The 26561-nt window shown below is 48.7% G+C and overlaps 1 protein-coding gene across 1 annotated transcript in view; it reads left to right on the top strand.

The window, feature by feature from the left end:
• SLC12A8 (solute carrier family 12 member 8) overlaps positions 1-26561 on the top strand; it is a 124520-nt gene that overhangs the window by 45436 nt on the left and 52523 nt on the right. The window contains exon 5 of the mRNA XM_012780430.3: positions 23486-23599. Within this exon, the coding sequence (XP_012635884.2) occupies positions 23486-23599 (114 nt within the window). The remainder of the gene's footprint in view (positions 1-23485; positions 23600-26561) is intronic.

Here is a 26561-nt window from a genome sequence, read left to right as displayed (position 1 = left end):
CTAGAGGCAGTGGTGTGACCACAGCTCACTGCAGCCTTGAACTCCTGGGTTCAAACGATCCTCCTACCTCAGCTTCCCAAGTAGCTGGGACTATAGGCACATTCCACCATGCCTGGCTAATTTTTTTATTTTTTGCAGAGATGGGGTCTTGCTGTGTTGTCCAGACTAGTCTCAGACTCTTGGGCTCAAGTGATCCTCCCTGCCTCAGCCTCCCATACTTTTGGGATTATAGACATGAGCCACCACACCTGGCCCTTGTGTACCTTTGGATGGAAAGTACTTCACTTGCAGAAAGACAGTTATTGTGTATTCAGACACTTATCGATAATAGTGCAAATAATAACAGCTAGCCCTTATTGAGTACTTCTGTATGCCAGGCACTGTTTTTTGTGCTTTACATATTTTAATTCATTAACTCTTATAAAATGAAGTAGATACTATGATTATTCCCATTTATATATGGGTAAATTGAGGTGGTGAAAGTAAGTACCTGTTTCCCATGAGTAGAGTTGACAATCAGATCACCCAAGCTTGCACCCATTACATTTCATCACCTCTTGAGGGACTGATGGCTCCAGACCTCAGACATAGCCAGAGTGTGGAACTTCTAACCTTGACTTAATTTAATCTAGTTTTCGTGTCAGTTTTTAAGAGGTGATACAATTATGCCTGAAATTGTAAAAATGCAAAGGAGATTCTCAAAGTCTTTGCTGACACTATACCGAAATCTTACAAAATGGCGATGCGACTTAATGAAGGTAAATGAAGGTAAATAATGTTTTCCTCTGTTAAATGAAGTACAAGACTTTGAAGAAAAAGAACACGGGACGGGGTTCACCCCTAAACCTGGAGAATAACATTAGCGCCTCTAAAATTTAGAATTAATCTCTTAAGTTATTTTACTGTAGAACATGTCTTTACTATGGAAGAATGTGTGCGACACACGTACTGGTTAAAGGATCACGGTGCCATCTGGGTGCACAGGCTCAGAGCGAGAACCTTCCCTGTACGGCTGCTCCTCCCCACAGAAGCAGTCACTGTCTGACCTGCTCATGTATGTCCCTGCTTCTGTCTGTAGAGAAGTTGTTACCAACTCTGTGTATTGTTTAGGAGAAATCTGAGTTACAAGCTGTGCACGGGAAGGCAAGTGTCAGGGCAGCTGGAGGGGTTGGGCCCCAGACGTGTGAAGGGAACGCCTTGCCGAGTGAGCGCCCCGTAATTCCGCTCCTAAGCTCCCACTGCCTACCTCTAGCCCTCAGAGGTAGGTCCAAGCAGAGCACTTCCTGGGTGAAGCAGGGTAAGGTGGGGAGAGCAGCAGCTTCGTCAGCTCGTGGTCACACGAACCTGAGATGGGTTCATCCCAGTGTCCTGACCTCACAGTTTCTCACCATTAGAAACTATGTCTGGGGGCTGCAGGGACCTTGGCCACAAGAGCCCTCAGCACGTCCTTGGTCACACTGCTCCAGCCTGGGTGGTTACCCTTGACATCTGTGCACATTTTCTTTTTGGCTTCCAAATTTTGTTGCTGTTTTCCCTTCTTCTGTTATCCTGTTCTTATGGATTTAGGTCGTTTAAAAAATTTCTGCGGTGTATATTAGTGGGATTTGGAGAGGGAACAAAACTAGGAACATCTATTCAGTCTGCCACCTTAACTGAGAAGTCTGGTGTTAATATTTTTAAATAACAAGCTAACCATGTTGAAAATTTTTTAAAATTAGAGACTTTTTTCTCCTCCCTAAAGTACCATTTTTTTCATCTATAAAGAGGTATGTGTATATCTTTTCATGAAAGATCAATGTCTCTCTTGCTAACTCTAAAGTCCTGTGTTGAGGACTGTAACCACTGTGTAGATGATACCTCCAATTCTGGGGACCATTTGTGGAACCCGAATAATGCTTCGTAAACAGAAGGTTTCTCAGTATTGTATTAGAGATTTTTAGAAGGCATTTCTCTTGTGGGATTGCTGCAGTGTGATTTCTGACTTGGTGTCATGATAAATATTTGCAACTGCTTGCTATCTTCAGTAGGTGTAACCTTAAGGGTTGACACTTAATCATAACAGTCAGAAACTGTGAATTAGCATTGTGAAAACCTTTCAAAGCGACACTAAGAACTTTCCTCCCCCACTTTTGAGGTTTTGCAGGCTACAGAGAAACAAGTTTTAGGCATCACTCCGGGGAAAACAGTGATTCCATGCTTGAAGTATGTAGGAATAGCGTCTAAGGAAAAAGCTTGTCTAAAGAGGATTCTAGGGTACTTACAACAGGGAAAGCCCATTGGGCATCAGGGCTCACTAGGGCAAAAAATAAGCTGAGAAATGGTCTGCGCAGAAGTGAAACTTTCGACTTAAGTGGGAAAATGTACTTATTCCTGAAAAGACTTTCCATGGTACACTTAAGGTTTTGTCTCGCTAGCATGTTTTCCCTGTCTGAGCATTGCTACCTTGTCCTTCCTCAGTTCCTGGGTCTCCTTATCCTGTCTCTCATTGTCCCTTCCCTGCCTCAATTTCCCTCTCTTCCCTACTCTAACCAATTAACCAGAAAGCTTTTCCTATGTGCAGAGCCAAAGCTGGAATAAGGAGTAGTCTCTCTCCTAACCAAATAATCACCACTCCCTGGTCAAATGTTATGAAGGAAAATACGCACACTGCTGGTGGAGGAGGGTGGAGGGACCTTGACCTGGGATGTCAGGCAGGTCTCCAAGGAGAGGGTGACGAGTACACTCTGGAGGTCACACACAGTTCACCTGGTGATGAACTGGGGAAGGTAATCCCATGGAAAGGGAAGAGAATGTGTGAAGGCTCAGAGGTGAGAAAGTGCATGGGATATTTCAGAGAGTGCAGAAAGATGGATGTATCGGCCTCAGGGCATTGAGCAGGGTGGGGGTGAGGAGGGCTGGAAGGGAATAAGGCCCGGTCAGGTTCCAGGAAGAGTCATGCCCTGAGGAGATGGTGCTTGATGTGAGGAGACAGAGGGACGCTCAGGACATTCTCTGCAGCTGTGTAGAGCCCACTGCTTCCAGGGCTTCCAAGATTGGCTGGTATCACACCCTTGGTGAAGAACAGAACATGAACTTGTCTCTGTTCAGATCACAGAGCTGACACCTGCTGTCCCCTGCTGCTCCCTCCAAGGGTCTCTCCTCTATTCTCTCCCAGAGAGAGGCCTGGCTGGACAGGGGCTCGTGGGAAATCTCTTGGACAGTGAATTCCCCTGGGACCAGCCTCTGCATGGTCACCTTTGGCTCAGGCGCCCATCTCTGGTCCAGAGACTGTGTCCAGGGAAGCAGGGTCATAGGGCACAAGGAGATCTTGGGGTAGAAATAAATTCTCATGTCCTCAAAAGGTGTTGTAAGCATGGCAGGCATCAAGGGTTCCTTGATTATACAGGAAAAAGTATAGACAGGTCAGGTACATCCCATGAGCCAGGTGGAGCTAGTCAATTTGAAAAATGGAATAAAGTTTGCTTTTTCCATAATAAAACAATACATGTTCATCCCAGAAAGTCAGAAAAATTTTTTAAAAAGGAAGAAAAAATGCATGCATAGTCTCATCATTCAGAGACAACTTATGATGGTTTGAGTTATGATTTTTTTGACTTTATGATGGGTTTATCAGGGTATTAAATCCATTTTTGACTTAATGATATTTTCCACTTATAATGGGTGTATCAGGATGAGGCCTCTTCTTAAGTCAAGAAGCATCTGTATTTATATTAGTACATTTCCTTCCAATATTTGTATCTTGCAATTTATATTAATATTTGTGATGAGATAGTTCATACAAAATTATAATTTTAATTAATTTTTATTAAGAATAATACATGCTTAATTTAAAAATATGAAGTCTAAAGACTATTTCCTTACAGGCTTTTTTCTATCCTTTTTTGTTTTAAAACATAATTGAGCTCACATTGCATATAGTATTTTTGAGTTAAAATGAATGTAGCAACATTCAGAAGTCCCAGATGGGATGTAATATAAACAGAGGCTTGGTGACAGAGCTTGAGAATTTTCTTAGTCTTTCTAGTTAGAAAGGCAAACAAACAAACAAAACAACCAGGAATAACTTTAAAATTCAACATGCATTTTAAAGATGCAGAAATCAGAAAAGCTGAGTAAAAAGACTGATAGATTTTTCTTTCAAGTAGGGAAATGGTCGAATCAGGGTTGTCTTTGGAGCCCTGCCTGGGGTTGGGGTGGGCACACGTGGAGAGAGCCACAGGGCAGGGGTGCCACTGTCCAGCCGAGAGAGGACACAGCCTGGATGATGCCTTCGGGGTGGGGGGTGGCGATGAAGACCAGATGCAACTTGGGAAACAATTTTGTGATCTCATTCTCTTGGTTCGTTTCTAAATACCACTTTGGTTTTTCCATTCCCACCCTTCTCGCCCTGCCTCGCATCCTGTCTGCCGTCCACCACCACCGTGGGGAACATACATGCACCCCTTACACGCAAGCAAAATTTATTTTAAGCAATGAGGCCGTTGATTGTTTTTTTTTTCTCTTGTTAGCTTATGATCTGAAATGGTAGTAATAATAAAAGGTTCCAAGCTCCCGCTGCAGATGTTCATGCTGCCCACGCCACTGGCTTGTGTGCGAGTGGTCACGCACGCTGACGGCCACCTGAGATACTGTGCAGAGAGCACCCGGCGCCGTGTCTGGCACATGAGCTCAAACACTTCACTTCTTCTGGTAAATCTTGGCCAGCCCCATCCATGCATGCATGATTCAGTGACTAATGCCTTCTCACTCTGTACTACATCATTTGCATGGTTTCTAGCGTGCTTTGTATTTTTAGCCTTTTTTTCACACATAGCCTCTCCCACTGGACACAGGGCTGCAGCTCACCCACGTGCACCGAGAGAGCATGACGAGGCAGCCGGCGGGGCTCGGGTCTCTGCCTGGCCGGGGCCTGGGTCACCTCTGTGTGCGGCCATCATGTGCATGTGAAAATAATGTCTGGCTCACAAGTCTGTGGCCCAAACAACAGTCTCTTTCACCCTGAGCATAGGGTCTAGGAATGTGAAGGAAATTTCCCCTGCTTCTCCGGGGAATTTGTGTCACTTTTCAGAAAACTTTAAAATATTGGGTTATGAAGTTGAGGTTTTATTTTTTTTTTTGCAAGAGTAAACATAATAATTAAGAAAAGCAGTTCATAAACTGTCACCCAGCTCTTAATACTTTCAAATTTATTTATAATAGGCCATCAGATGTTTATGTCCAATGTCTACATCAGTTGGTGCATCAGAATCTCCCAGTGCCCTTGTCAGACACTCTTTACCAAATGGCCCAGATAAAATTAATACTTTTTTTTCTTTAGATAGAGTCGCACTCTGTTGCCAGGCTAGAGTGCCATGATGTCAGCCTAGCTCATAGCAGCCTCCAACTCCTAGGCTCAAGCAATCCTTCTGCCTCAGCCTCCCGAGTAGCTGGGACTACAGGCATGCGGCACCGTGCCCGGCTAACTTTTTCTATATATTTTTAGTTGGCCAATTAATTTCTTTCTATTTTTAGTAGAGACAGGGGTCTCCCGCTTGCTCAGGCTGGTTTTGAACTCCTGACCTTGAGTGATCCTTGCCTTGGCCTCCCAGAGTGCTAGGATTACAGGTGTGAGCCACCATGCCCAGCCAAAATTAATACTTTTTGAAACACTAAGTATATTTCTGTTTATAAATAGAGAAAGTAAAGTGGAATAATTTATTAAGAAGAGAAAAAAGGTGTCAGTCAATTCACATTGCTCTGCATTTCTTGAATTGAAGGATTAAAGATGGTCTAGTAGCCAAGGAAGGTAATACACTAGTCTTCCCCATCCTTGGTTTCACCTTACGAGGTTTCTGTTGCCCACAGTCAACAGCAGTCCAAAAATATTAAATGGGAAATTCCAGAAATAAACAGTTCATAAATTTTAAATTGCGCGCCGTTCTGAATAGTGTGATGACATCTGTGGCCGTCCGGCTCCGCCCTGCCCAGGATGTGAATCATCCCTTTGTCTGGCGGATCCATGCTGCGCATTCGGCCTGCCCCTTCGTTGCTTAGTACTCAGCTCCATTATCAGATGGAGTACACAGTGCTTGTGCTCAAGTTCAATAGTAGCCCAACACTATGTCACAATGCCTACGTCATTCACCTCACTTCCTCTCATCAAGTGGGCATTTTGCCGTCTCACATTATCACAAGAAGGGCGGATACAGTGTTAGATACTTTGAGAGAAAGAGACCATATTCACATAATTTTTGTGACAGTATATAGTTATAATTATTCTATTTTATTATTAGCTATTGTTATTAATCTCTTACTGTGCCCAATTTACAAATGAAACTTTATCAAAGGCATATATGTACAGGAAAAACCTAATGTGTGTAGGGTTTGGTGCGATATAAGTTTCAGGCATCCACTGGGGGTCTTGTAATGTATCCTTCTTCAATAAGGGGGGGCTACCGTAATAATTAGTGTTTGCCAAGCATTCTCCGTCTGCCAGGCATTGTGCTAAGCATTGTCCATTGTATTTTGGGTTTTTTTTTTTTTTTTTTTTTTGAGATAGGGTCTTGCTCTGTCACCTGGGCTAGAGTGCAATGGTGTCATCATAGCTCACTGCAACCTCAGACTCTTGGGCTCAAGTGATCCTCCTGCCTCAGCCTCCCAAGTAGCTGGGACCACAAGTGTGTGCCACCACATCTGGTTAATTTTTAAAATTTTTTGTAGGGATGAGCTCTTGCTATGTTTCCCAGGCTGGTCTTCAACTCTTGGGCTCAAGCAATCCTTCCACCTTTGTCTCCCAAAGTGCTAGGATTTTAGGCATGAGTGACTATATCCAGCCCCCTGTGCTGTTACTGTCCCTATGACACAGATGAGAAAGCTGAGGTTCAGAGAGATTATTTTGCCCAAGGTCACACAGCTGGTAAGCAGTGGAGCCAGAATTTGAGCTGTCTGACTTCAGGGTCCATGTTCTTCTTAACCGTCAAGCTCACATTGCTCCTAGCCGCTGGAGCCACCGTGCTATTTACTGATGGAATTATAAACCAAACAGTACATGTAGGGTATGGTATTTAAAATGCATTTTGAGAAGTTGCTAAATAGTGAAGTGAAAGTACTTTGCATCGGGACACTTAAAGCCAGAGTCCTCTCTACCACTGTCTATGGGACTCTGAGCCAGGACCCTAACATCTGTGCATCTTGGTTGCCTCAGAATAAAACTTGACTTTAAAATTCATTCTGTATTAGAAGTCAGCGGGCTGCAGTCCCTTCTCCATCTAACCCTTCATCCCTTGGTGTGCAGAGTGGGTGTCATGGAAGAACTCTGGAAGCCAACTTGACAGTGATTTGGGAGCAACTTTACCTTCCGTTTCCTCACCTGTGATACCGAGAGGGTTCTTCCAGCAGTCACAGCCATTTCACACCACAGGGGCAGAGCTCATGTGACAGCACCTGCCTCCCTCCTCCTGCTTGCCATACTTCCCAGCAGGGAGCCATGCCCTGGCCAGAGGGTGGTGGGGGTGTGTGTGTGGGGGGGTTGTAAGCAGGCACCTGCCACTGAGCAGAGCATCTGAATTTGGGCCACTCTTTGGTGTCTTTGAAAGTGACAAACTAGGCATCAGGAACAGCAGAAAGAAGTGCTGGTGGTAGGTAAGAGAGCTTGGTGGGCAGCTGCAGAAAAGCCCCCACACCTTGGATTTTGTAGGCACACCCTGCTGAGTAGGAGGTCCCATGCAGGGCATTGTCTTTTAGGCTGTAAGAGCCTCAAGCACAGGAATCACATCTTATTGCCTTTTATCCCAGCCTCTTAGAAAGTACCGAGCACATGGCTGGCGCTCAGTGACACTTCGCTGAGTGACTGCCCGGGAAACAAACCAGAGTGGATCAGGATCCAGTGAAGCAGATGGACACAGTCCTAGAAACATAATCTGAGCCGCTGTGGAAGTGAGACGAAAAACGTAGGAGAATGCAGCTGATGACATGGATTGTCAGAGCACAGTCTCCCAAGAAGTGGTCTGGGGTGTGGGGTGGACAGAGTGCCTGGTTTCACGCACACCTCCCTGTCACCCTTCTGTCTTCCTCCCACTCTCCCACCAAGGGGGCAGTTTCTGAAGCACAGGGGAGCCACGAGAGTAAGATAGCGATGGTCCCTGCATTCATGAAACAGGGGATCAAGAACAACAATATGTGCTTTTGTGATTAGTCCTATAAGAACACATGCTCCTTACTAGCTGTGTAACTGTGGCCAAGTCACCAAAACTTTCTGAGTTTGTTCATCTGTCTAATGGAAAGAAATACCTCCCTGGGAGGGCATTTTTTAAAGGATTAGAAATAATATTTCAAAAGTAGTTGTTTTTTCTTTGAGTTTTGGAGGGAGGGGAGGTTCTCTTTTTTAACTCCTGGCTGCTTTCCAAATGAGCACTTACTGGATATTGTAGAGAACAGCTTTTTGGTTTTATTATTTTGGTGATGATTTCTTCTGTTAAACTTCTGCCTGACTCCTCTTAAACTGGCAGAGACTGAAATGCTAGATCTCTTAAAGTACGACACCTTATAACCTCAATTGCCAGAAATGAAGAACATTCAAAAGTAAAAAAAATAATACATCCAAACAGTAAATCTGTAATTACTGTCCAAACAAACACCATTTTAAACTTACACATGCCAGATGTGATCATCGTGTGAGTGTTTGTGCACGGCACCTTCTTAAGTTCCTAAAGCAATAAAAGAACAAACAACAGCAACCAAACAAACCCTGTATATGTTTCTATTTTTTTCAAATTGTCATCTGGAGCAAAAGGAAAATCTCTTTTTGTATTCTCCATCCCAGTGACTAGGGGTGGAAGCCACTTTTCAGCACAGTTCTCTCAGAGCAGTCATGCCACAATCCCACGTTCCTACTGTAGGAACAAATCTGCTCTCCCACTGTCCAGGAAGAAATCCTGGAATGGGGATTTTAGTCTTGGCTCTGCCACTTCCTCACTCCGTGATCCTGGGGAAATCACCTGTCTAAGCAGCAGTTTCCTCACCTGGAAAACAGAGATAATAATAATGCTGCCTCACAGATTGTTTAGAGATTAAAGGAGGTAATGAAACTTATTTCCTCGATTCTAAGATACCGCAAAATTTAAGATGCCAAATTTTCAGGTGGACAAAAACACCTGACATTAAATCTTCATGTTGATTGTAAGACATCCAAATTTCAGAAAAACCAGAATGTTTAAAAAATTTATATTTGAAATCAGGAACCATAATAAATAAGCTTGCTTTGGCAAAGGGAAGAGTCTAGACAAACGTATTGTGGGCATTCTCACACTGGTGGAGGAGCTATCTGCGTCCTGTGCCCAACCTTCCCTGTGGCCGCCGCTCTGCCAGGCGGCTGACGTGGGCTGCCTCTTCGGCATTTCTCGTGACACCTCCCCCACAGCCCCGTCAGATGCCGAGCCCTGTGTGGACTGGTTTGTGCACATAATAGTGTCCTTTTGTGTGCAAGTTCCACCTTGTAGAGAATCAGAAAATAGCTCCACAGTCCCTTCTAGATTGAGCTGCTCCTCCCTTCCCATGGCTTTCTTTTACACCTGACCTAGCGCCTCTCAACCATCCTCGTGTCACTGCACAGCTAGACAGGGATTATATTTGTGCGGCACTCCAGTGTAAAGGGAAGGACAGTTGGGCCGAGAGTCAGTCGGGCTGCACCATCTGGAACCCATTCGGGCACTCCTGTGTGGCCTGCCTTCTGCAACTGGTCTCTTCAGTGAAAAAGGAAAAGGAGGAGGAAGGGGAAGAGAAAAGGAGAAGAAAACCCTGATTATATTCACTGTTTTTTTCTGGATAATTTTAATGGTAGTTTAGTTTTTCAAAGCATCTTTGTAATAATGGTCTGGTATCTTGATCAAAATAACTTGGGCCTGTGAGTGCGATAAACAAACAAGTTCTGATACCACCTTGTATATCAGAATTGCTGCAAAAACTTGTCGTGTGTGTGTGTGTGTGTGTGTGTGTGTGTGTGTTTATTTTCTAATAGCCTGAAGCCTGGGAGTGTGGATTGTAAGAAGTATTCCAGGTCTTTTTTGTGTGGTTGGTCATATCTGGGAGCTACTGCCTTAACGGCCCTTGGGAGGTTTCACCTGTTCATTCTTTTTTAGCCTACAAAGGTAGCCTGTCTGATGCAGTGGTCCAAACGTGTCTCCCAGCACTCCTGTGGTTGTGCCTACTCCTGCCCCCTGGTGTACGAGGAGGACACTACAAGGAGTGGGAATCATCGGATCTGCTGGGCTAGAAGCTCCGCTTCCCAGGATTGTAATTTGCTAAAAGAACATTGTGTCTCTGAGTTCGATGTGGGGAATGCCTGTATCAGAGTCACCTAGAGGCTCATCAGAAAAACAGTCTGTTCCAGACTCAAATTTTGGACTAGTAATCTGCATTTTAAACAAGCACACTGGTGATTCTTCTGCACATTCCGATTTGGGAGCTACTGTAAATGTGGGACTGAATAATCCCATTAATCTGGAAAGGATGAATTTCAGGGTAAGGCAGCCTTTTTATTGCATAATAACCATCCACACACACAGGTGGCTTTTGGGGCCACCAGCCTTGCTTCTAGCACCACTGTTGGGATAGTAACTAGGGAAAGGTGCTTAGGCTCAAAATTCTATCAGTGAAGCCAATGGTATGATTGAAGCTTGGTGATGATGGTTTGAACACAAGTAAGACTCAACACATCCCTTGTCTTGTTGTCTCCTGGCAGGTGAGGCGTTTCTGTTTTGGCTGTTATGCGCCTCCCAGTCAGAGTGGAGTTTCCAGAATAGGTAGTTTTAACATAGGGTCCATGAGCCCCTGAACGTGCATGCATGATTTTATGTGGATAAGTGTATTTTTCTAGAAGAGGGTCCAGAGCTACTGCCAGATTCTCAAAGGCATCCTTGACCCTGAAAGGGGAAAGATTCAGGATTGGAACAGAGGCATTTTAAAGGATTTAGTACAGGGAAGAATTGTAAACAAAGGCTCATATCCAGGTAAGGGTTTCTGAACTTCTGCAGGCCAAGCCAACAGCAAATTGTGATCTCTGGCATTTCTCACAACCTGCCTGCTTTCTCTCCTCTTTTCTCCCCTTCTGTTTGTCTCTCTCTCTGTTTTCCTCCCCACTTTTCTAGTCTGTCTTCCCCCTCCCTGTCCCCAGCTCACCATCCCCCAGTCCCTTCTTGCCTTCTGTTTCCCTCCTCCTCTCCCTTACTGGCCTGAATAGGAAGCAAAGCATGTTCTTTTATTTGTTCTATCTATGGAATAACAGCTTATGTTGGTGGCTCTTGTTTTTAAAATTAGGTGAGTTGCACATGTACTATTTCTCTGGTCTGGTGAGAAAACCATACTTTAGGTACCCCACTCCCTGGCTGCTTGGATCCGGCCCTGGGTGGAAGGTCTTCTGTGGGCGGCAGTCCCCACTCAGCCCTAGCTAGGGGAGGGTCAGGAGCAGGTGCCCCCCACGCCGACCTCTTGGTCTGAGTTTGATTCTGATGAAGAAAGAAGGACTGACCAGAATCCTAGACCCCTGGCTCCAAGCCCCTACCCCCGACCCCAAAGCTGGGATGTGTCCATTGGATTCTTTCCATCTGCTGGCTTTGGCTCCGACCGCCAGAGAAAGGAGCCCCAGCTGGGGAGGCCGGGGACTGGCAAGGCTGCAGAAGGAAGCGGCAGCTCGAGCTGCCCAGCTTCGACCCCTGTGTCTGCTCCAGCTCTGTGAGCAGGAGGGGCCTGACTGGCTCGCGCCCTGGCCAGTGTCCCGGGGTGGATGCTTGACGCATGCGGTCACCAGCTGGGGAGGGCCAGTTCACACTACCTCACCCACCTCAGCCCTGAGCAGCTGGGAGTTCCAAGGAAGTAGAGGGTGACACCCTGAGCAACAGGCTGACATATCCTGCCTGTGCCCTGGCTTCTGCCGGCGGGCTTGTGTTCCTCTCACTGCGTGTGTGTGTGGAGGGCGTCCTCCGGCGGGGGAGTTTGCAGAATGCTTGCCTTGTGGCTCTGGAAGGGCCAGTGATGGCACTTTCTGGCTCAGCCATTTTGGGGCACCTATGGGGTTGGGAGGCATGACGGTGGGTCTGTGTGGGACACAGGGTCAGGGGAGATGTGCCCTCAAGTCACTCACACTTGGGTGGGGAGTGAGGCGTCCAGTTACAGACTCAGAGGGCCAGGTGGACAGTCCCAGGCCAAGAGTGGGTGTTTGGCATCCGCCAAAGGAGGAGCTCTGTGAGGCTGGGCTGGGCTCGTGGCCCAAGGAGCCTGTGAGTGTTAGCTTGGGGCTTGGGGTCAGGGAGTTGACCCGCAGGTGGAGCTGGCAGGAGAGTGTTGCGTCCTGGAGCTGGCTGTAGATGATGCCCCGATCATAAATTCAAAAGTTAAATAATGTCAAGAGGACCCGTGGGTTCCACCCTGCTTTTCTCCCTTGTACCTTCACTCCGGGGCCCAGACGAGGCCAGTGCTAGAGATTCCTGAGCCAGGCCTGCTCACCCTCCAGCTCATGTGTCACTCTAGTCCTGGACCTTAATGCTCTGGGGGCAGGGCATGCAAGTTCATCTCCAGGGACACACTCTGAAGGAATATTGAGGCCTGTGCCACAGGGTTAGCCTAAGCCCAGCACGTGGGTACCCACAGCCCAGCCCAGTGCTAGGCAACGGGGCAGCCTCTAGAATACCTCACTGAGGGTTGCATTTGCCAGTGAATTTCGGGCCCTGCAGAGAGTTGGCAAGTGGCCATACCTGCTGGCCCAATTTGAAGGATTGTATCATATTTACTACAGTCGTCAGACCCCTGGTTTCAAGCTTCAGCTCTGGTATAATTTGCTACATGGACTTGGTCGAGTTAGGTAACCTCTCTGACCTGCTCCCTTCCTTTCTGCAAAGCAGATAATAATGTCTACCTTGCTGGGTTGCCAAAACATAAAATGAGAAAATGTTTATAGGAGGTCTAGTGTCATACCTGGCACAAAGTAGGTTCTCAATAAATAATTATTATCATTATCACTGTTTGTCCTGGACGAACAGGTCCTGGAGGCCCCTGGGTTATACTCTAAGACAGTGCTTCTCAAACTCCAAGATCTGGGACTCTTGTTCTTAATAAAATGAAGATTCCAATGCTGTAGGTGGGGGTGAGAAGAGAGAGGAGAGAGCTGAGAGTCTGCATTTCTGAGAAGCTCTCAGGCTGGTACTCCTGGTTCCATGAGCATACTTTGCATAACAAGGGAGGTTCCTGGACCCCCAAAATCAAGTCCAGCCAAGAGGAGCATCCCTCGTCCTTGACCTTGAGGAGGTCTAATCTGATAGGGAGACGGTGCAACACCCTTTGTCTCCACGGGCACCTGCAGAGAAGGCACACAAGGGCTTGCACAGGGACACACAGAGGCACCGGCAGGTGCCACTTCTGGTTTCCTCCTCTCAGAGCCAGGGGGCTGTGAGGGCTGAGAGCAGAGTCGGGAGCAGGGCACAGCATAAGGCTACAAGGCCAGTGTGCTATTGCACTGGTCCCGGGAAGCCGGGGTTAAAAGCACACTCCTTCAAAGCCAGCTCTTGCTTAGTGGGACCCTGTGTTCAACACTCCTCCTAGGCCTCAGGGTCCAGTGACCATGAGTTTTTAGAATGCAAGATGTACTAAAAGTGGGACTGGGTCAACAGTGCCCTTGACTTTGCTGAAGTTTAGCACTGTTGTGCAACCATCATAACCATCTGCTTCCAAAACTGTGTCATCAGCCCCAACAAAACTCCGTATGTATTGAGCAATAATTCCCCATTCCTCCCCTCTGCCCCGGGTAACCTCTATTCTACTTTACGCCTCTATGAATTTGCCTGTTCCATATATTTCATATAGAGCAGTCCCCCCTTGCACAGTTTTGCTTTCCAAGGTTTCAGTTATCAACCACAGTCCAAAAATAGGTGAGTATAGTACAACAAGATATCTTTAGAGAGAGAGACCACATTCACATAACTTTTATTATAGTATGTTGTTATAATTGTTCTATTTTATTATTAGTTATTGTTATTCTCTTACTGTACCTAATTAATAAATTAAGCCTTTTCATAGGTATGATATATAGGAAAAATATAGTATGTCTAGGGTTCAGTACTGTGTTAGCCCTTTTTGCATTGCTATAAAGGAATGCCTGAGGCTGGGTAATTTATAAAGAAAAGAGGTTTATGTGGCTCTGGGTTCTGTAGGCTGTACAGAACCATGGTGCCAGCACCTGCATCTGAGGGCTTCAGGGAGCTTCCAATCAGGGTGGAAGGTGAAGGGGGAGCAGGTGTGTTACGTGGTGAGAGCAGGAGCAAGAGAGGGAGGAGGAGGTGCCGGGGTTCTTCTAAACTTCCAGCTCTCTGTGAACTAATAAAGGAGCACTCACTCATTATCCCAGGGAGGGCACCAGGCCACCCGTGAGGGATCTGCCCCCATGACCCAAACACCTCCCACCAGGCCCCACTTCCAACAGTGGGGATTGAATTTCAACATGAGATTTGGAGGCGACAAACATCCAGACAAACGTCCAAACCATATTGAGTACTATCCGTGGTTTCAGACATCACTGGGAGGCCTGGAACATATGCCCTGTGGATAAGGGGAGAGCTGCTATAAGTGAAATCATGTAATATTTGTCCTTCTGTGTCTGGCTTCTTTCACTTAGCATAATGCTTTCAAAGTTCATTCATGTAGCATGGATCAGAAATTCATTTTTATAGCTAAGTCATAGTCCATTGTGTGGATAATGCCACATTTTATTTATTCATTCATCTGTTGATGGACACGCGGGTTGTTTCCTTTGTTTATTATTAATAGTGTTTTCTATTTTAGGCATGTCCTCTGGGGCTAGGTACTAGAGATACCCCAGGAAATAAGACAGCATGGTCCCTGCCCTCACCTGGCTCATACGGTAGTGGAAAAGCAGGCAGGTAGCCAGGCAATAACAGAGAAGAACGCCCTCACAGGGCCTGTGCAGACCCACAGGACACATTGGACAAAGGCTTGGCCACAGTGTGTTCTGGTCTTACCTGACCAGCTGCTAACTTTCCTGATGTGGGGCGGGGTCTCCTTTCTCGGGCCTCAGCCTTCCCATCTGTAAAATGGGTTTGTCTGTGGTTCTATGATACTACATCTTTAGCCATGGGATTCTAAGAGAGCTTCTGCTATATTTTTTGGGCAGGACTTAGAGTGAGGGAGAGCTGTCCAAGGCTAAAGAACTGGATGGAGGTGGAGTCTGAGTGTTGAATGTTTTCAGTCTGGTGCTTGGCAGGAGGATGGCCCTGCATCCACACCCTGAGTGTTGATGCTGACACCTCTCCCTGCAGGCGCCACTCCCGCCCACCTTCCCCCTCACTGCCTGCCTGGAGAGGCTGTCCAGGCATGAGTGGGGCAGGGAGTGCCCCCCCTCCAGGTCAGAACTCTTGACCAGCATGGAGTTGTGCATGGGCAGCCGATTGGGGTGGGGGCACATGATTTGGCTTAGGATTATTTTGGGGATGTTGAGGGTCAGGAGTTTAAGCATGGGAAGTGGGATGCCAGAGCCCGGGATAGCCAGAAGGAGTGAGTGGTGGCTGGGAGGAACCCACAGCCAGGGTGGAGACTTCCTATCAAAACAGCCCCTTATCCTGGCGGGAGAGCGCATTCCTTTCCCCCAGGAGATAAGAAGGCCAGATTTTCCTTTCTCAGGGCTCCTTTGAGCTGAGAGCAGCTAGGGCGGGCGGGTGGAGGCTCCGTGGGCTGAGCCAGGGTGGAGCCTCTTTAGTTCCCTCTGCAGGGCGCCAGCCGGGCCAGCTAGAGCTCCTGGCTCCCCTCCAAACTCCCTGCATCCTGGGTTGAGCACCAGCCCCAGCACTAGCAGCATAAGGTTTGAATCCAGCTGGCTCTCTGTGCCTCAGTTTCCTTACCTGAAAAAATGCTTCTACCCTCATAGGGTGGTTGTGAGGCTTAAATGAGTTAATACAGTAAAGCATTTGGAACAGTGCCCGGTGTAAACTCTTGCTCAGTGTAAGTGGCCATCACTGTCCTCCTCCCAAGGTGCCTCATTTCCTCGGCCCAAGGGGAACCCCGAGAGAGCCCTGTCAAGCTCTTTTCATATTCTTGGACATTTGACAGCTTTTTCTGCTGTAGGCCTCTCAAGGCAAAAATCTCTTCTCATCTCAATTAACTGACCCCAAGGCCATTATAAAAAAAGGTTTAGTAAGCATTTAAAATAGAGCCCATGTTAGCAGATGGAACAACTTCTTAGATATTAGAAATGATTCTTCATGAGGAAAAGGTTCATCTTTCCTTTCACAAGTCAGAAATCTCTTGCTCAGAAAGAGCTCAGGACTGTCCTCCTAGGTCAGGGCTTGGCAGGAGCTGCTCTTGTTAGGAGACACTTTCAGTGACTCCCCTCCCAGGTGTGGGGGACTGCCCTGACATCCCCCTAACCTGAGCCCTTCATTCCATGTGTGGTTGCCCAGCCCTGGGGGCTTTTCCAGCTGTTTCCTGACAGCCAGTCCTCCGCAGGGTGGAGGCCCTCCCTAAGGCCAGGGAGGCTCTGGGCTGGGTGGGACTCCCACAGCCCTTGGGGCAGGCCCAGCCCACTTCACATTTCCCTTCTGGCCACTGCTGGAATGCCCAGCCCTCCTCTGTGTATTTGCTCTCTGGGTGGGGGCTCAGGGCTGGAAACCCTGCTCACATCCTCTCCCCACCCTCGGTAGAGCCAAAGTCACCAGGGCTGAAGCCAGGGAGGAGATTGTGGTCTGGGGAAGGCTTCCAGCTCACTGCCCAGAACTCCCTGGGGGCCTCTTCCAAGCCTATCATTTCCTCTTCCCTGTCTCCAGGCCATGATCAATACAATCCAAATCAACGCAGCCGGATTCAGTTCAATTTCAAAACACTTTACAGAGCACCTATAGTTGAACTGGGATTGTAATGACCCAGTTCTATGGGAGAGCCCAGCACACTGGGACTCGGTACTATCTGGGCTCCAAACTGGACTCTGAATTAGGGTTGCTGATCCATTTTCCTGTGCTCCATGCCTTTTGAACAACTGGCTTCCAACTCTGCGTGCCAGTTTCCTCAGTTGTTAAAATGGGCCAATGAATTAGCTCATGAAGGTTTCCTCCTCTCTCCTGCCCTCTCTTTGAGCTTTCCTTGTCTGTGCTAAGGAGGGTACCAGTGGCACTCCTGATCCAAAACAGCAGAAAACGAAAACAACGTAAGACTTGTGGTGGGCATTGTCATCCGAAACTGGTTTGTTTTATTAACAGATGAAAAACGTGGCCGTGAGCTTGTTTCACAGTTCTGGAGCACATACTGTATTGACAACCACAGATAGAGGGGAGTAGGGACACGTTCTGGAAGCTAGTCTGGGGCTTTATTGATACATCTGCCATTGGAAATCAACTGTGTATTTGGACGATGTATCCTGAGTCCTGACTGTGGGCTTCTGGTCAGATAGATTTCGGAATTAGAAGGGTCCTGAAAAATCATTCAGTACCCAGCTACTGGAAGTGTGGTCTGCAGGTGGGAGCTTGGCATCACCTGGGAGCTCATTAGAAATGTAGACTTTCTGGCCCATCCCAGACGGACTGGCTCAGGGTTTCGTTTCAAAGCTTCTAGGGAAAAGGGCTCACCCGCAGTTCCACTGTGAGTGCCCAGTCTGTGGCAGAACCCGCACCTGGACCTACGTGTCCTAATTCCTGGTCTTGCCACAGCTCTTGCCTTCCTCCCCAGAGATTTTTAGAGTCCTTGTGCCGGGAAAAGGCCCGGTGCCCCATGCCCAGGGAGGATAGGCGTCGCCGAGACTTCTCCTTCCTGATAACCTACAGCTGCCTCAACCTTCGCAGCTCCCAGGAGCCATCTCCAAACTTCAGAGGAGACACTCCACCTACCACCCAGGCAGGCCTGGGTGTGCCAGGTTTAATGGCTCATCTTTGTCCCGTCTCAGCCCACCTGGGGCTGGGCAGCATCTGCATAAGTGTCGGGGTGAGGGTGGCGCTGCTTGGGCAGGAACTCTTGCGGGTGACTAAAGTGGCAGGATGGGGCCGTGGACACTCCCTGTCCCCCCTTTCCGCTGAGCTCTCTCGGTCAGGCCATTTCAGATTTGCTGCCGATCTGTGTCCCCGGCGGGCGCGGTGAAGGCCGGGGCGGGCGCCCGCGGAGGGCCGGGAGGAGCGGGCGCAGCGCGCGGCCGTCACACGAGGCCCGCGGTCCGGTCCAGTCCCGCCCGGCCGCGCCGCCCTGCGCGTCCGTCCCCAGCGCCCCATCCCGGGCGGCGTCGCGGCGCGCCCTTCCCCGAAGCCCGCTCCTCTCCTCGTCCTGCCGCTGCGCCCCGTGGCCCTGATCGCCCTGCCTGCCGCTGGGGCCGCGGCCTCCCTCCTTCCTCTCGCCTTGCCGGCCCTTCCTCCGCTCCTTCTGTTCTCGGTTGGACCAGCCTCCCCGCTGTCCGTTCCCAGGAAAGCGCCGTCGGGCTGGTCGGGGCCACTGGCCGGGCGGGGACGACCCTGGAGAAAGCCGGCGCGCCGGAAGCCCCTGCCGCAGCCGCAGCCGCGCTGGCATCGTTTTTAGAAACCTGGCTTTCTAAGGTAGTCAGCAGGCTCTATCGGACACCCGCTAGCGGGGCGATGGCTGCGCGACTGCCTCCGCTGATTTCCGCACCCCCACGCGGGGGCGGCGACACCGCAGGTGCCCCACGGGGCTCCCAGGCGGCCACCTTGGGGGGCGGGGCTGAGCGCGGCCTCGGGGCCCAGCCTGGCTCTGCCACAGCAGCTCTTTGTCACTCTTAGCAGCAGCTTTGCCCAGGGTAGGACAGTGGGCTCCCACCAGCACCCCTTGGGCCCCCACCCAGAGCCACAACCCACTGGCCACATCACAAGCAGCCCGAGTTACCCAAATTCTTGGTGGAAAGATCAAACCTTTCTGCACACAGGGCTTCAAGGACCTTTCCTCTGCACGTTCCTGCCTGGGTCTTGTCATTTGTTCTCTCCTTCACCCACCCCCACACCCACCCGGAGCTCTGGTTTTGCTCTTCCTGAGAGCACACAGCTCAAACAGGACCAAAGTATTTTTATTCCATGGATGCAGAAACAGATGTTCGGGTCAAACCCAGACACATTCACACGCTGCAGCTGCAGGCCCCGGGCATCCCAGGCCTTTCAGAGTTGGAAGACGTCAGATAACAGGACCCTAGCCCAGCGACTTCCTTTTCCCAGCAGAGGAACTGAAGGGCCCACAGAGGCAGAGAGACCACTTTGAGGTTAAGAAATGAGCTTTAGGTATCCCTGAGGAAACGGCTTGGGGATGAATTATGGAGGGACAGCGTGGGAGATGGAAAAGTGAATGCAGACAGAGCTGGGGACCAGGCTGGGCTGTGTGCCCTCCCCACTGTGCAAGCCCCAGCCAGCCACATACACCTCCGGGTGGATAGGACACCCTGCAGCCTGCCCTGCACAGCTGGAGCGGAGAGAGGTACCTACTCTCTCTCTATCTCAAGATCTCTACCAGAGTGTTTCCTGGGGCTGAGAGGGAAACCACAATCTGGGCATCACTCTGTAAGGACATAACTGGGGCCTGGGGACCCACCTCCTGGAGAGAGACCAGGCCTCTGCCCCTGGGAGAGGCAGTGGGTGAAGTACAGGCAGGTCTGCCTACGTGACCTGGGACAGGATTCCTCACCTCCCTTAGCTTGCAGGGAGGCTGTGAGGATCGAGCATGACATTGTGAGGACCTGGTGCTCGGTGACTGGCACACAGGAAGTGCTTGGCTAATGTGTGCTCAGCATTATTTCCAGAAGCAAGGTTGCCCTGTGATGTCCTTGTGGGGACCTGCATAGTCTCTGTGAACACAGTCTTCTTGTTGCCTGGCAAAGACTGCAGTACAAAAACGTTATTGACTCCGTCACTCTCAGGGCTGCTGTCAGCTCTGAGGCCGGGCATGTTGGCCATCAGGGTTGGAAAGGACCTGGTAGGACAGTCTCAGGTGCAGAGGGAGTCCCTAGAGTAGAGGCCTTGAACCTCAGGGCCCATGGCCTCCAGAGAGGCTTCTGAGAACTGGGCCCCTCCAAATGGTATGCAGAATGTGCTGTCTGGGGACAGGGACCACAGCTTTCAGCAGGCTCGCAAACAGGGCCATGACTAACAGCACTAGGAACCTCTGGTCTGAACACCAGCAAGGCAGGCATTAGGAGCCACTGTAGGAGGGAATAATGGCAGGTAGTGCGGGCCTCAGACATGACCCTCTGACCTCATGCCACCCCTCTGATAGCCAGTGGCAGCCAGCCAGAGGCTTGGTGTCTTACCTGGACAGCCACTCTGCATAGGCTCCAGGTCTTGGCTGAAACACCAGGGTTAGAGTGTGGGACAGAGACCTGGGCCCCAGCAAGCAGGGTGGGGACCAGTGAGCAAGACTCCATGAGGCTGGCTCAGGACTGGGGACCGTGAGGTGGGGTGGTGACAGGTGGAGGGTGGAAGTCATAAAGGCCTGGGAATGTAAAGGCAGAGAAAATGAGGGTCCGCTGTGCCAGTCGTGGGGGCTCCTTCTTGTCTACTGGAAAGTGGCACATGTGAGGGATGGGCCATCAGGTGCAGTGTCCTGCCAGGGTGGGCTTGGTCTAAACAGGACCTCCAAGCCCTAGGCAGAGGCTTCAGGTGGGTCATGGAATATGACAGTGGGTTCTGGTCCTCTCTCACTTGTTCAATTTCTTTCTTCTCTTGGTCCTTATTTTATTTGCCTTATCTTATTTATGTTTTTCTCATAAGCCACTCAAATCATTTGGGAAAACAGGTAGAGTATAAATGGAAATGAAAAAAAGAAAGAGAGAGAGAGAGAGAGAGAAAGAAAAAGAAAGAAAGAAAGAAAGAAAGAAAGAAAGAAAGAAAGAAAGAAAGAAAGAAAGAAAGAAAGAAAGAAAGAGAGAGAAAAGATACCCATATATAGAAAAGCTGCCTGGAGAGAGTGAGCTTTCAGTTGTGGGATGTTTTGTTTGTTTTCCTAAAAGGTATTATTTTTTTGGTGACAAGTAGATTATGTTCATTTAAAAAATGTGGAAGTTTTGTAGAAATAAAAATAAAGAAAAAGAATTGCTCATAATTGGACTATGCAGACAATCACAGTTAGTATTTTGGTATGTTTTCTTCTAGACTTTTCTTACAAATATAAATTAAAACATGTGGCCAGGTGCAGTGGCTCGTACCTGTAATGCTAGCACTCTGGGAGGCCAAGATGAGAGGAGTGCTTGAGGCCAGAGTTCAAGAGCAGCCCGGGCAACATAATGAGACCCCATCTCTACAAAAAATTTAAACATTTTTAAAAAGACATTTTTTTGTATTTGTACTATAAATGACATCTAGTATTCTAACATAATCTATATCCTATGTAACATGGACAGTTTTGTATCATACTAAAAACTCTTTATAAACATGTAAAATAGCTCAGTCCCTCATAGTTAGACATTTAGATCCTCCCCCAGTTTTACATTATTATAAATAAAGCATTGAAAAATATTTTTATCCATGGAGTTCAAAGTTCAGATTATTTCACTGAGAAAGATTCAGAACTGGACTTGGCTCCAGCTCAGAAGCGGCCAGCCCAGCAGGAGCGTGAGCGTGTGAGTGACAGTGTGCTTGTGATCGTGTCAGGGCTGCCTTTCTCACTGGCCCTGCAAGAGAGGGCGACTGAGGCAGGTTCTTCCCCAGCCCCACGCGGGAGCCAAGTGCCTATCCTCGAAGCCTTGTTGAGGGGAAGGAGGTAAAGAAAAGGCTTCCTGGTGACTCGTCTACTGGGCCTATAATCCCTCTGAACCTTCAGGCTGATCAGGACAAAGCCCTTCAGGCCTGGTGACCACATGCCCCCCGTGTCAGGGCCACCTTTGGGACTGTCAGGAAGAACGCGCCTCACAAAGCGTCTACGTCCTGCATGGCTGGCCTGCCCCGCCCGCCCAGCCCTCAGCTCAGATGTGCTGTCCGACCTGTGCATCCTTCCTGCTTGGCTGGGTTGGCTTCCAAGGCAGGCGGGCCTGCTTTTCTCCTCAGAAGGACTCGCCGGTGGGGTCAGCCAGCGGATAAGCTAAAGTTACCTTAGCTATTATTGCTTTTTTGTTAATGAGGGGAGGACCAGCTCTGGAGGTGCCAAACCATTCAGAAATGCTGTGCAGTGCTCAGGATTTAATATGCCAGAAAAAGTCCCGTGTGCAGGCTAAAGAAAGCAATTGACAATGATTTAAGTTCTGTCTGGACTCTCAAGGGTCCCTTGTGCTTCACTGAGCTTTCCTTTTATTTATTTATTTTTTTTGGAAAATATTTTTCCTATGAAGTTATGAATCTTGGAGGCTGAGAGAAGCGCGAGCAATCTCGTTGGACTCATCAGCGTGGCAGGAGCTCTCTTTTGTGGCTGGAAGCCCGAGCTGTAACTGAGTCTGGGGGGGATGAGGCTTGCAGGAGATTCTGTACTTGACCCTCGGGTTGGCCGTGGAGTGGTGGCTGAACACCCATCCCACAGGCCTTCAGGGAAAGGGAGCAGGGGTTGGCTTCTCTTGGGCTATATTGTCAGTAGGAGCAAACCAGCTCATTCCCAGAGAGATTCAAAAGCAGAGGCTGAATATCCTGGGTGTTCCTGAGCCCAAGAACACTTGACTTGTGTCTTAAAACCCCACAGCCCACCGGCACATTCACGGATGCTGTTCAAAGTGACCTCCTTTGACAAAGAAACGACGAGCCTGTAGGATTGAAACCATTTGAAAAACGTTGTTTAAGTCAATGCACAAAAATGTTTAAAATACTTTGAAGAAATCAGATCTGAGATGTTCCTGCTGTAGTCTGTGAACAAGTCAAATTGAAAGCATGGACTCGAGATGTGCCCACAAGCTGAGAGATCTAAGAGAAGGCTTCTTTTCAGTGTGACCCATATTTGCAACCTACCTACTGTGCACCAAGTGCAGTGCATGGCTCTGGGGGACAGAGCTGCGTAAGACTGGATTTCTTGCCTCAGAAAATCTGGTTGGGGAAAGACCTGCTGTGGCCATAGTGCCAGGAGCGGGTAGGAGGGAGCAGTAGATCCCAATTAGGGAGTGGTCGGAAAGCCCAAGGGGAGCAGCATTTGAGCTGGGCTTAAAGAGTCAGCACACTATCCATGCTTAGCGACGTGGGAGAAGGATCTGGAAGGTCGGGTCACAGGGATGGGTGTGAGGGGTGTGCTTCGAAAGAGTGACTGTTGAGGGGAGGAAAAGGCGAAGGGGGAACTGGAAAGGGTGGGCTGTGGCCAGCTTGTGGAGGGCTTTGATATTCACCTTAAGGAGTTCAGACTTGATTCTCTAGCTACCGGGGACCCATGGAAGGTTTCTGACCCAGGAAGTAGCTTGCAAATATCAATGAATTTCTTTAACAATGAAAAGCAAACCCATAAATGCATGCTCATTGAAAAATATTTCAGCTATATGGAAGTCTATAAAGCAAAAAATGAAAGTGCTCCCATTCCTGAAGGTAACCACTGTTCCATTTGGCTCATTTTTCTCTCCTTTGTATTATTTCAGAGCATGGTTTTATTGGATATTCACCAGAACTGCTACAGAACAACACTCTGCCAGATTACAGCCCTGGGGAGTCTTTTTTCACTGTCTTTGGGGTTTTCTTCCCAGCAGCTACAGGTATTGTATCTGAGTTCTTTTTTACTCTGAAATTAGGCATATAAATGCTTGATTCCCAAAATTCAGCACCATAATTGGCCTGCATGTGCTCTCAGTATGTACATCCTACTTTACAAATGTGCTTAGTTTTGACTCAAAAGCTATTATTTTAACAGAGAGTTTACTTGATCATAACTCCTGCAGGCCCCAACATGATTTAATCCTCCTGGATTTCTTGATCCTCCTTATACTTACACACTGACACCCCTTGGCCAGGTTCATAGAGGGGACATATTTCTCTTAGTGCCAAACAGGATGGATTCCTCAGCAGGACGAGCTGCTCTCTTCACACCTGGAACGAGTGCACTCTTGGTCTAGAAACTCCCTTCACCCCTATGCCAGGGAGAAATGCTGTTATCTCTCCTCTTCTTGCAGTGTTGGGTGTGGGCCAAACCAGGATCCCATAGGCAACGAGTGAACCTCCTTACCACCCCCTTCCCCACTTTCCCGCCCTGCAGTGGCCATGGAGGAGCCTTACAAAGCCAAGCGCCCTGTAGAATTCTCACCTCATGCTTAGGTCCCTGTCCCTTAGACAGTAAGCTGATAAGTTCACCAACCGGTCCACGGGAAATGGCACCTGCCAGGGCCTGGGCTTGTCCCCAGGGCACATACTCCCAAAGGTAGTGTTGGTGGCCTCGAGTATGTCTGCTGTGGTCCCCTGTGTCCCTCTCCTTCCCTTCTACCTTCCTACCCATGTCCGTTTCCTTACTCATTCTCCTCTCCCCAGATAGGATAGGAGAACCTATGAGAATATCTAAGATTAGGATTGTCTACACGAATGTTGGCAAGGATGTGGAGACACCGTAACTCTCATACGCTGCTGATGGGAACATAGGTAGAGTGACCACTTTGGAAAAAAATTTGATAGTTTCTTAAAAATTAGACATACATGCAGCCATTCCACTCTTAGTTCCCTACTGTAGAGGTCAAAGGCGTGTGTGTAATCATAGAAAGGCTTGTGGATGAAAGTTCAAAGCAGCTTAATTTTCCCAAACTGGAAATGGCTCAAATGTTCATCAGCTGGTGAGTGGACGAACAAATCATAGTACGGCCATACGGTAGAGAGCTACTCGGCAATAAAAAGGAATGAACTATTGATACATGCAACAGCATATGGATTCATCTCAAATGAATTATGCTGAGTGAAAGAAGTCAGATGGAAAAAGAGTACCTTTAAAAAATGATATAAAACAACATTTATACAAAATTTTAGAAAATGCAAGCTAAAGTGGCAGAAAACAGATCAGTGAATGTCTGGGAATGGGGGCCTGGGAGCAGAAGGGAGGGATTTCCAAGGGACAGGAGGAAGTTTGGGGAAATGAAAAATATATTCCTGTTTATGGCGATGGCTTCCCAGATACATTCGTATGCTGAAGTTGTTCAGGTGGTTACATTTTAAATTTACACAGCTTAGTGAGTTAGTTATGCCTTGGTAAAGCTGTTAAAATGGAAAAAATTAACAACTTTAATAACCTTTAATCAGCTTTCCTCAGTCCCACTTCTCCCTATAGCAGCGGCCTTTCCTCCCCTTGGCACAGCCTCACGACACGGCTCCCTGCTCAACTCCACTCTCCTGCAATCCCAAGCCTGTCTCTCCAATGACACAGTTCTTTCCAAGGTCACCGGTGACTTCCTTGTTACTAAATTCAGTGGGCATTTTTAGTTTCTCCCTTTATGTGACCTCTCAGCCACAACCCACTTCCTCTTTCTTTTCTCGTGCCTTCCACAATGCAGCGGGCTCCTCGTCTCCCTCCTGCCCCCAATGTCGGGGTTCTTCAGGCTATTCCTAGGCCCTCGTCTCTTCTTTCTCCGCCATCTTCCTTGGAATCTCATCCATCCCCACTGCTCAAAGCGGATGCCTCCCACACGTGTAGCTCCAGCCCAGGCTTCTCCTCCTAGCTCCACATCATACCTTCAGTTGCCTATGAGTCCTCTTCTCGTGGGTATCTCGGACTCCACAAGCTCAGAACCAAACCATCTCTCCAGCCCCCAACCGGTTCTCCTCCTTCCTGGTCTCAGTGACGGCACCTCTGCCCAGCCGATTGCTCAAGCCATGATAGGGGGTTATTTATGATGCCTCTCTCTTTCTTCCCAGTACCCTCCAAGCCCTATCGATTTTACCTCCTAAATATCACTGAATTCTCTCTCCTTCTCTTCATCTCTACCGCCTGACCCCTCTGGTCTGAGCTTCATCTCTCACTGGGATCACTGCAGCCTCTTCCTGCCTGACCTGCTGTGAGGCCTGGCCATGGCAATGTGCCGGAACTGGGGCTCAGTCGTGGCAGGTGGAATCTTGGCCCACACATCCAGCTTTGCCAGACATAGCCCACCTCCCTCATTTTTATAAAATGAAAGGAGCATCAATCTCTGACTCTAAGCCTTCATTCTGCCAGGATGACTCAAAACTAATATAAATCATTCAGGGTGCCCCCACCTGGTCCCGCCACACTGGGCACTAGTCCCAGGGCCTCAGGGGCTTACATGGCACCAAGTTAGGGCTCTGGCAATTCCTCATCAGTGTCCTGTCTACAGGACCCTTTAGGTTTGTGCTGCCTTGGAGCCACTTTAGGGGACCAGAGGTCCGCTGAGCTTGGGAACCCTATGCTTCGGGCCTGTGTACCTCCCAGACCTTCCTTCTCGGGGTCTTACTGGATCCCCACCAGCACCCCCAGGGCCCAGGTGGGTCTCAGGTCCCCATTGCTTCATAACCTGTGGGCAGCCATTCCCTCACCACCCTCAACTCCAGGGCCAATCTTCTGTTTAAATATGGGGACACGCCTATCTAGGACCAGCTTCCCAGGAGTGTGACCCATGCATTTACCCTGGGCCCCGTGCTGAGAAGAGCCCCAGTCTGGTTCTAATGCTCTGCTGTTGCTAAAATCCTTTTGCACAAGGGACCCTGTATTTTTATTTGTGCAGGGCC

The sequence above is a fragment of the Microcebus murinus genome, chromosome 1, assembly GCF_040939455.1.
Source record: "Microcebus murinus isolate Inina chromosome 1, M.murinus_Inina_mat1.0, whole genome shotgun sequence".
Taxonomy (NCBI): domain Eukaryota; kingdom Metazoa; phylum Chordata; class Mammalia; order Primates; family Cheirogaleidae; genus Microcebus; species Microcebus murinus.
This window is presented reverse-complemented; position numbering and strand designations above follow the sequence as displayed.